The sequence below is a fragment of the Oncorhynchus keta genome, chromosome 7 (genome assembly GCF_023373465.1).
Source record: "Oncorhynchus keta strain PuntledgeMale-10-30-2019 chromosome 7, Oket_V2, whole genome shotgun sequence".
In the NCBI taxonomy this organism is placed as follows: Eukaryota; Metazoa; Chordata; class Actinopteri; order Salmoniformes; family Salmonidae; genus Oncorhynchus; species Oncorhynchus keta.
Genome location: NC_068427.1, coordinates 54,068,816 through 54,079,909, shown reverse-complemented (window position 1 = coordinate 54,079,909; position 11,094 = coordinate 54,068,816). Strand labels below are relative to the sequence as shown.

Sequence of the window (11,094 nt, the reverse complement as noted above, 5' to 3'; positions counted from 1 at the left end):
GACACCTTGTAGAGTCAACATGGGCCAGCATCCCTGTGGAACACTTTCCACACCTTGTAGAGTCAACATGGGGCCAGCATCCCTGTGGAACGCTTTCAACACCTTGTAGAGTCAACATGGACCAGCATCCCTGTGGAACGCTTTCAACACCTTGTAGAGTCAACATGGGTCAGCATCCCTGTGGAACGCTTTGGACACCTTGTGGAGTCAACATGGACCAGCATCCCTGTGGAACGCTTTCAACACCTCGTAGAGTCAACATGGACCAGCATCCCTGTGGAACGCTTTCAACACCTTGTAGAGTCAACATGGGCCAGCATCCCTGTGGAACGCTTTCAACACCTTGTAGAGACAACATGGACCAGCATCCCTGTGGAACGCTTTCAACACCTTGTAGAGTCAACATGGGTCAGCATCCCTGTGGAACGCTTTGGACACCTTGTGGAGTCAACATGGACCAGCATCCCTGTGGAACACTTTCAACACCTCGTAGAGTCAACATGGACCAGCATCCCTGTGGAACGCTTTCAACACCTTGTAGAGTCAACATGGGCCAGCATCCCTGTGGAACGCTTTCAACACCTTGTAGAGACAACATGGGCCAGCATCCCTGTGGAACGCTTTCAACACCTTGTAGAGTCAACATGGGCCAGCATCCCTGTGGAAAGCTTTCAACACCTTGTAGAGACAACATGGGCCAGCATCTCTGTGGAACGCTTTCAACACCTTGTAGAGTCAACATGGACCAGCATCCCTGTGGAACGCCAACACCTTGTAGAGTCAACATGGGCCAGCATCCCTGTGGAACGCTTTCAACACCTTGTAGAGACAACATGGGCCAGCATCCCTGTGGAACGCTTTCAACACCTTGTAGAGTCAACATGGGCCAGCATCCCTGTGGAACGCTTTCAACACCTTGTAGAGTCAACATGGGCCAGCATCCCTGTGGAACGCTTTCAACACCTTATAGAGTCAACATGGGCCAGCATCCCTGTGGAACGCTTTCAACACCTTGTAGAGTCAACATGGGCCAGCATCCCTGTGGAACGCTTTCAACACCTTGTAGAGTCAACATGGGCCAGCATCCCTGTGGAACGCTTTCAACACCTTGTAGAGTCCATGACCCCGGACAAAATGAGGCTGCTCTGAAGGCAAAAGTTCAGGGGTGCAACTTAATATTAGGAAGGTGTTCCTAATATTTTGTACACTCAGTGTAGATTGACTGCATAGACATTAGTTTAGTGTGTTCAGGTGTCTGCAAGGTCTATTGTGTCACTGCCCTCAGATACCTCATGTTAATGAGAGAGATGTTAATGAGAGATATGTTAATGAGAGATGCCCTCAGATACCTTATGTTAATGAGATATATGTTAATGAGATATGTTAATGAGAGATATGTTAATGAGAGATGTGTTAATGAGAGATGTGTTAATGAGAGATATGTTAATGAGAGATATGTTAATGAGATATATGTTAATGAGATATATGTTAATGAGAGATATGTTAATGAGAGATGTGTTAATGAGAGATGTGTTAATGAGAGATGTGTTAATGAGAGATGTGTTAATGAGAGATATGTTAATGAGAGATATGTTAATGAGAGATATGTTAATGAGAGATATGTTAATGAGAGATGTGTTAATGAGAGATATGTTAATGAGAGATATGTTAATGAGAGATATGTTAATGAGAGATATGTTAATGAGAGATATGTTAATGAGAGATATGTTAATGAGAGATGTGTTAATGAGAGATGTGTTAATGAGAGATATGTTAATGAGAGATATGTTAATGAGAGATGTGTTAATGAGAGATATGTTAATGAGAGATAGCTACTTAAACCTTATTAAACGTTTGATCAATGAACTTCATTGTTTGATTGATCCATCCAGACGTGATGCCAATCACCAAATCAACCAAGAAGAAGAAATGGAAGAAGGAAGCCGGTGATGTGGAGGACCCAGAAGGTGGGTGGGCTGATAAAGAATATATACTCTGATTAAAGGGACAATCTGCAATTGAAACAATAACAAAGTGGACATCCCGCCTCTGTTTTGGTAAAAAAAAAAAAAAAACCAATCATCAATCATCTGAGTCGGTGCACGTTGATTGCCCTTCTCTATGTGAAAGTAAGTCGTTAACTTGTTCTCTGAAAAAAATTGCATTGCATTTTGGTCAAAGACAATTCTCTCCATTTTACTAAGAGCAGGAAGCAATCCGATTGGATGGCTGTTAGTCAACAAAGGGTGCTTTACTATTTTCAGGCACTTGAATTCCTTTTTTAACTTCCCGTGGGGACACACTCCTTTAGGTTAATGATATAAATGGGTGGCAATACAGTCTGCTCAATAGTTTACCTTTATGGTCATCTGTACCTGGCTGATATATATTGTTGATATTGCCCGTCAAAAGGTTTACAACACCTACTCATTCTAGGGTTTTTCTTTATTTTTTAAAACTATTTTCTACATTGTAGAATAATAGTGAAGATATTGAAACTATGAAATAACACATATGGAATCATGTAGTAACCAAAAAAAGGGTGAAACACATCAGAATATATTTTATATTTGAGGTTCTTCAAAGTTGCCACATTTTGCCTTGATGACAGCTTTGCACACTCTTGGCATTCTCTCAACCAGCTTCATGAGGTAGTCACCTGGAACTTGCCTTGTTAAAAGTTCATTTGTGAGCCAATCAGTTGTGTTGTGACAAGGTAGGGGTGGTATACAGAAGATAGTCCTATTTGGTAAAAGTCCATATTATGGTAAGAACTGCTCAGATAAGCAAAGAGAAATGACAGTCCATCATTACTTTAAGACATGAAGGTCAGTCAATCTGGAAAATGTCAAGAACCTTGAAAGTTTCTTCAAGTGCAGTCGCAAAAACCATCCAGCGCTATGATGAAACTGGCTCTCATGAGGACCACCACAGGAAAGGAAGACCCAGAGTTACCTGTCTCTCATGAGGACCACCACAGGAAAGGAAGACCCAGAGTTACCTCTGCTGCAGAGGATCAGTTCATTAGAGTTACCTGTCTCTCATGAGGACCACCACAGGAAAGGAAGACCCAGAGTTACCCCTGCTGCAGATTCATTAGAGTTACCAGCCTCAGAAATTGCAGCCCAAATAAATGCTTCACAGAGTTCAAGTAACAGACACAAGAGACTTGCTTGGGCCAAGAAACACGAGCAATGGACATTAGACAGGTGTAGTGGTCCTTCTGTGGCTCAGTTGGTAGAGCATGGCGCTTGTAACGCCAGGGTAGTGGGTTCGATTCCCGGGACCACCCATACGTAGAATGTATGCACACATGACTGTAAGTCGCTTTGGATAAAAGCGTCAGCTAAATGGCATATATTATTATATTATATATTATAAATCTGTCCTTTGGTCTGATGAGTCCACATTTGAGATTTTTGGTTCCAACCGCCGTGTCTTTGTGAGACGCAGAGTAGGTAAACGGATAATCTCCGCATGTGTAGTTCCCACCGTGAAGCATGGAGGAGGAGGTGTGTTAGTGACATGGAATCAGCATGGCTACCACAGCATTCTGCAGCGATACGCCATCCCATCTGGTTTGCGCTTAGTGGGACAATTATTTGTTCCTCAACAGGACAATGACCCAAAACACACCTCCAGGCTGTGTAAGGGCTATTTGACCAAGGAGAGTGATGGAGTGCTGCATCAGATGACCTTGCCTCCACAATCACCCGACCTCAAACCAACTGAGATGAGTTAGGACGAGTTGGACCGCAGAGTGAAGGAAAAGCAGCCGGCAAGAGATGGTTAGGGATGAGTTGGACTGAATAAAGTGAATATAAAGTAGACAACAAGTGCTCAGCATATGTGGGAACTCCTTCAAGACAGTTGGAAAAGCATTCCTCATGAAGCTGGTTGAGAGAATGCCAAGAGTGTGCACAGCTGTCATCAAGGGTGGCTACTTTAAAGAATGTCAAATATAAAATATATTTTGATTTGTTTAATATTTTTTTTGGTTTCTTCATAGTTTTAATATCTTCACTATTAGCGAATAAAGAAAAACCATTGAATGTGTGTCCAAATTTTTGACTGTAAAACAATAATTTTTCCTTTCGGTTACTGGCCCAACGCTCTAACCACTAGGCTACCTGCCACCTCAGCAATCCTTCTCTTTCTTTTAAACAAACTTTGAGTTTTTCCACTTTCCTAGTGAAATAGTCATTGAAATGATTGTCAATATCTAAAGATTTAGTTATAAATGACCCATCAACTTCAATGGACAATGGCCATAAATGTAGTTTTCTGCACATTATATAATTTAAGGTACTCCAAAAGTATTTTTCCATTGTGTTTTATGTCATTTATCTTCGTTTGGTAATATCATTTGTGGGAACAGTCTGCTGAGAACATTGTTGGGACATCACAAAAACATGTTCACAAAATACTGTACAGTTGTGCGAATTATTCTACAGATGTTAGATCGTAACGTGATCACTCTTTTTTGTCACAGAGAATTTTCCTGTTGCATCAGGAAATTCAAACGAGCCTCGTCAATTCGTGAAAATGAGCAGTTATCTTTCCATGCGGAGGATGTCTAGTCATCAGGCCTGTTGTCAAAATAATATTGTCTCTCGCTCACTCAAACGCTAGGTCCTACTACTGCAACATTCAAATGTCATTAAAACAAAATCTGAAATGCAGCCATGCACATCAACAACCGTAGTTTTATAACACAAGATAGATATTGGTCTCCACTAGGCTACAACATATACGTCAAGTGTATACTAAGGTCAAATTTGAGTTCAATCGTGGCCTGGGGTGGTGTAGTGGTTGGGGCCGTTGCCTTCAGCGTGCCCATATAGGCCTACGCCCTTCTGGCACAAATAACTCCCCGATTTGACTGAATTTAGTTACACAGTTTAAATGTGGACAGTCCAGAGTGATTTTATTTTATTTATGGTGGAAAAAGTAACCAGTTGTCATACTTCTGTAAAAGTAAAGATACCTTAATGGTAAATGACTCAGTAAAATACTACTTGAGTAAAAGTCTAAAAGTATTTAGTTTTAAAGATAGTTAAGTATCAAAAGTAAATGGAATTGATCAAATCTGCTTACAACCTCTCTAGGGTATGTGGGACGCTAGCGTGAAATTGCAGAGCGCCAAATTCAAAATACAGAAATAGTCAAAATAAACATTCATAAAAAATACAGGTGTTATACATCGGCTTAAAGATGAACTTCTTGTTAATCCAGCTGCTGTTTCAGATTTCAAAAAGGCTTTACGGCGAAAACATACCATGCGATTATCTGAGGACAGCGCCCCATGTAAAAAAAAAAGTGGAAGAGTCAATAAAGTCAGAAATAGGGACAAAATTAATCAATAATAATATAATAATAATATATGCCATTTAGCAGACGCTTTTATCCAAAGCGACTTACAGTCATGTGTGCATACATTCTACGTATGGGTGGTCCCGGGAATCGAACCCACTACCCTGGCGTTACAAGCGCCATGCTCTACCAACTGTGCTACAGTAATCACTTACCTTTGATGATCTTCATATGGTTGAACTCACAAGACTCGCAGTTACACAGTAAATGTTTGTTTTGTTCGATAAAGTCCTCTTTATGTCCCAAAAACTCAGTTTTTTTGCATGTTTTGTTCAGTAATCCAATGGCTCCAAGGCGGTCACAACATGCAGACGAATACATACTAAAAGTACCAGCAATGTTTATAATTAATCCTCAGGTTGTCTGTCTTTATAATCAATAATATTTCAACCGGATAATACGGTTTTCAATAGAAAGGAAAAATAACAAACCGTGCGCAAATCAGGTCTGCATACGTCCTCTGACCAAAATGGCTTTTAACTCATCGTTTTTCAAAATAAAAGCCTGAAACCATGTCTAAAGACTGTTGACATCTAGTGGAAGCCACAGGAACTGCAATCTGATTGCTACCCCATTGGATTCTCTATAGGCATTGAGTTGAAAAACAGCCACATGAAAATAATTCCACTTCCTGGATAGATTTTTCTCAGGTAGTTGCCTGCCATATCAGTTCTGTTATACTCACAGACATTATTTTAACAGTTTTGGAAACTTTAGAGTGTTTTCTATTATATGCATATCCTAGCATCTGGGCCTGAGTAACAGGCAGTTTACTTTGGGCACACGTTTCATCTGGAGGTGAAAATACTGCCCCTTACCCAAGAGAGGTTAAGTATCAAAAGTAAAACTATAAATCATTTTTAAATCAGACTGCACCGTTTTCTTGTTATTTTAATGTACGGATAGCCCTGCGGCACACAAATGAAGCATGTGTGTTTACTGAGCACCAGATCAGAGGCAGTAGGGATGACCAGGGATGTTCTCTGTTTACTGAGTCCACCAGATCAGAGGCAGTAGGGATGTTCTCTGTTTACTGAGTCCACCAGATCAGAGGCAGTAGGGATGTTCTCTGTTTACTGAGTCCACCAGATCAGAGGCAGTAGGGATGACCAGGGATGTTCTCTGTTTACTGAGTCCACCAGATCAGAGGCAGTAGGGATGTTCTCTGTTTACTGAGTCCACCAGATCAGAGGCAGTAGGGATGACCAGGGATGTTCTCTGTTTTGTGAGTCCTCCAGATCAGAGACAGTAGGGATGATCAGGGATGTTCTCTGTTTAGTGAGTCCACCAGATCAGAGGCAGTAGGGATGACCAGGGATGTTCTCTGTTTACTGAGTCCACCAGATCAGAGACAGTAGGGATGACCAGGGATGTTCTCTGTTTAGTGAGTCCACCAGATCAGAGGCAGTAGGGATGACCAGGGATGTTCTCTGTTTACTGAGTCCACCAGATCAGAGGCAGTAGGGATGACCAGGGATGTTCTCTGTTTACTGAGTCCTCCAGATCAGAGACAGTAGGGATGACCAGGGATGTTCTCTGTTTAGTGAGTCCTCCAGATCAGAAGCAGTAGGGATGACCAGGGATGTTTTCTGTTTTGTGAGTCCACCAGATCAGAGGCAGTATAGATGACCAGGGATGTTTTCTGTTTAGTGAGTTCTCCAGATCAGAGACAGTAGGGATGATCAGGGATGTTCTCTGTTTAGTGAGTCCTCCAGATCATAGGCAGTAGGGATGACCAGGGATGTTCTCTGTTTTGTGAGTCCTCCAGATCAGAGGCAGTATAGATGACCAGGGATGTTCTCTGTTTAGTGAGTTCTCCAGATCAGAGACAGTAGGGATGATCAGGGATGTTCTCTGTTTAGTGAGTCCTCCAGATCAGAGGCAGTAGATGACCAGGGATGTTCTCTGTTTAGTGAGTCCTCCAGATCAGAGGCAGTAGGGTTGACCAGGGATGTTCTCTGGTTTGTGAGTCCTCCAGATCAGAGGCAGTAGGGATGACCAGGGATGTTCTCTGTTTAGTGAGTCCTCCAGATCAGAGGCAGTAGGGATGACCAGGGATGTTCTCTGTTTTGTGAGTCCTCCAGATCAGAGGCAGTAGGGATGACCAGGGATGTTCTCTGTTTTGTGAGTCCACCAGATCAGAGGCAGTAGGGATGACCAGGGATGTTCTCTGTTTTGTGATTCCTCCAGATCAGAGGCAGTAGGGATGACCAGGGATGTTCTCTGTTTAGTGAGTCCTCCAGATCAGAGGCAGTAGGGATGATCAGGGATGTTCTCTTGATAAGTGTTTGACTTGGACCATTTCCTGTCCTGCTATGCATTCAAAATGTGAGTCGGGTGCAGTGCAGGTCGCACGGTGTTTCCTCCGACACATTGGTGCGGTTGGCTTCCGGGTTGGATGCGCTGTGTTAAGAAGCAGTGCGACTTGGTTGGGTTGTGTTTCAGAGGACGCATGGCTTTCGACCTTCGTCTCTCCGAGCCCGTACGGGAGTTGTAGCGATGAGACTAAGATAGTAATTACGAACAATTGGACATCATGAAATTGGGGAGAAAAAGGACTAAATGGAAAATCTAGCATTATGTTATGTGTGATGATGTTCTCATTACAGGTCACAGTAAACTTATATTCTGAATCAATGGCTGTGTGGTGTGAGATGTTTACAATCCAAATGAATGGAGAATGACAGTCCAACCCTGGATATACTGTCCTGTAGGTTATCAGTCCAACCCTCTTCCTGGAGAGTTACTGTCCTGTAGGTTTTCAGTCCAACCCTCTTCCTGGAGATCTACTGTCCTGTAGGTTTTCAGTCCAACCCTCTTCCTGGGGATCTACTGTCCTGTAGGTTCAGTCCAACCCTCTTCCTGGAGATCTACTGTCCTGTAGGTTTTCAGTCCAACCCTCTTCCTGGAGATCTACGGTCCTGAAAGGTTTTCAGTCCAATCCTCTTCCTGGAGATCTACGGTCCTGAAAGGTTTTCAGTCCAACCCTCTTCCTGGAGATCTACTGTCCTGTAGGTTCAGTCCAACCCTCTTCCTGGAGATCTACTGTCCTGTAGGTTTTCAGTCCAACCCTCTTCCTGGAGATCTACTGTCCTGTAAGGTTTTCAGTCCAACCCTCTTCCTGGAGATCTACGGTCCTGTAAGGTTTTCAGTCCAACCCTCTTCCTGGAGATCTACGGTCCTGAAAGGTTTTCAGTCCAATCCTCTTCCTGGAGATCTACTGTCCTGTAGGTTCAGTCCAACCCTCTTCCTGGAGATCTACTGTCCTGTAGGTTTTCAGTCCAACCCTCTTCCTGGAGATCTACTGTCCTGTAGGTTTTCAGTCCAACCCTCTTCCTGGAGATCTACTGTCCTGTAGGTTATCAGTCCAACCCTCTTCCTGGAGATCTACTGTCCTGTAGGTTTTCAGTCCAACCCTCTTCCTGGAGATCTACTGTCCTGTAGGTTTTCAGTCCAACCCTCTTCCTGGAGATCTACTGTCCTGTGGGTTATCAGTCCAACCCTCTTCCTGGAGATCTACTGTCCTGTCGGTTTTCAGTCCAACCCTCTTCCTGGAGATCTACTGTCCTGTAGGTTATCAGTCCAACACTCTTCCTGGAGATCTACCGTCCTGTAGGTTTTCAGTCCAACCCTCTTCCTGGAGATCTACGCTCCTGAAAGGTTTTCAGTCCAATCCTCTTCCTGGAGATCTACGGTCCTGAAAGGTTTTCAGTCCAATCCTCTTCCTGGAGATCTACTGTCCTGTAGGTTAGCAGTCCAACCCTCTTCCTGGAGATCTACTGTCCTGTAGGTTATCAGTCCAACCCTCTTCCTGGAGATCTACTGTCCTGTAGGTTTTCAGTCCAACCCTCTTCCTGTAGATCTACTGTCCTGTAGGTTTTCAGTCCAACCCTCTTCCTGGAGATATACCGTCCTGTAGGTTATCAGTCCAACCCTCTTCCTGGAGATCTACCGTCCTGTAGGTTTTCAGTCCAACCCTCTTCCTGGAGATCTACCGTCCTGTAGGTTATCAGTCCAACCGTCTTCCTGGAGATCTACCGTCCTGTAGGTTTTCAGTCTAACCCTCTTCCTGGAGATCTACTGTCCTGTAGGTTTACAGTCCAACCCTCTTCCTGGAGATCTACTGTCCTGTAGGTTATCAGTCCAACCTCTTCCTGGAGATCTACCGTCCTGTAGGTTATCAGTCCAACCCTCTTCCTGGAGATCTACTGTCCTATAGGTTATCAGTCCAACCCCAATTTAATATATCTGATTCAGCTAGTTAAAGTCTTTGTTGAGCAGCTAATTAGTAGAAGTAGGTGATGTTATCATCGCAGTGTTACATAAACCCTAACTAGAACTTAATGGGAATCTTATTAACTAATGTCATGGGAATGTTCCCGGTTTGCTGGGATGACATCATTTCAATGAACTCTGAACTCCTCCAACTATTGACTCCAGCAAAAACAGATCATCAACGGCAACGTATTAGTTAAAATAAATAAAAGTGTGTAAACATTGATATGATATTTCATGCTGAAACATATTAAACATGAACACTAAGTGGATTGGTTATATTCAGGATCATGTTTGACAGTTTTGTCATTCTATTTTGTATACTAATATTAATGTATTATTTTTTAAATTTACTTTACATGTTATAAAAAATCCAACAAATTCTAAAAGTTGTCACAAAACCTTTTGTCTGTATACTGAACTTTACTGGTAACCTTTTGTCTGTATACTGAACTTTACTGGTAACCTTTTGTCTGTATACTGAACTTTACTGGTAACCTTTTGCCAACTCATGTCTGTATACTGAACTAAGTGTCCTCCTCAGTGTGTTCTGCTGTCTGCTACCCAGGCAGCCCTCCAGAGCCAGGTATTGAGATGGAGGGACTGGCCAGTAGGAGGCAGTCAGAGACGATCCCTCTGACCCCTGAACCACAGGAAGTCCCACCACAGAAGAGGAAGAAGAAAAGAAAGCTCAGACCCAAGGTACCCTAGGTTCTGTTACCCTAGGATCTGTTACCCTAGTACCTAAGTTATGTTCCCATAGGATCTGTTACCTAGTACCCTAGGTTCTGTTACTCTAGGTTCTAGGTTCTGTTACCCTAGTACCCTAGGTTCTGTTATGTTACCCTAGGTACTGTTACCCTCGTACCTTAGGTTCTGTTACTGTTACCCTAGGTTCTGTTACCATAGCGAGGCTATATACCTGGGGTACCGAGTCAATGTGCAGGGGTACAGGTTAGTCAAGGTAATAATATATACATGTAGCTAGGGGTGAAGGGACTATGCATAGCAGCAGTAGCAGCAGTGTAAAACATGCAAATAGTGTAATGACTTGGGGTAGAAGCTGTTAAGGAGTCTTTTGGACCTAGACTTGGCGCTCCGTGCGGTAGCAAAGAGAAGGTGGCTGGAGTCTTTGACCATTTTTTGGGCCTTCCTCTGACACCGCCTGGTATAGAGGTCCTGGATGGCAGGAAGCTCGGCCCCTGTGATGTACTGGGCTGTACGCACTACCCTCTGTAGTGCCTTATGGACGGATGACGAGCAGTTGCCATGAAAAGCGGTGATGCAGCCAGTCAAGATGCTCTCGATGGTGCAGCTGTATACATTTTTGAGGATCTGGGACCCATGACAAATATTTTCAGCCTCCTGGGGGGTTAGGGTTAGGGTTAGGTGGGTGTGGTCGTGTCCTCTTCACAACTGTCTAGTTGTGTTTGGACCAATGATAGT

General features: G+C 43.3%; 1 protein-coding gene and 1 long non-coding RNA gene across 2 annotated transcripts in view; one reads left to right on the top strand and one right to left on the bottom strand.

The window, feature by feature from the left end:
- Nucleotides 1–281, bottom strand: part of LOC127931228 (uncharacterized) — a 687-nt gene extending 406 nt beyond the window's left edge. Inside the window, exon 1 of the long non-coding RNA XR_008140419.1 lies at nt 54–281. This is a non-coding gene — a long non-coding RNA (uncharacterized LOC127931228). The remainder of the gene's footprint in view (nt 1–53) is intronic.
- Nucleotides 1–11,094, top strand: part of tmem237a (transmembrane protein 237a) — a 37,350-nt gene that overhangs the window by 1,323 nt on the left and 24,933 nt on the right. The window contains 3 exon segments of the mRNA XM_052523269.1: nt 1,893–1,967; nt 10,193–10,327; nt 10,330–10,350. Coding sequence (XP_052379229.1) covers nt 1,893–1,967; nt 10,193–10,327; nt 10,330–10,350 — 231 coding nt within the window.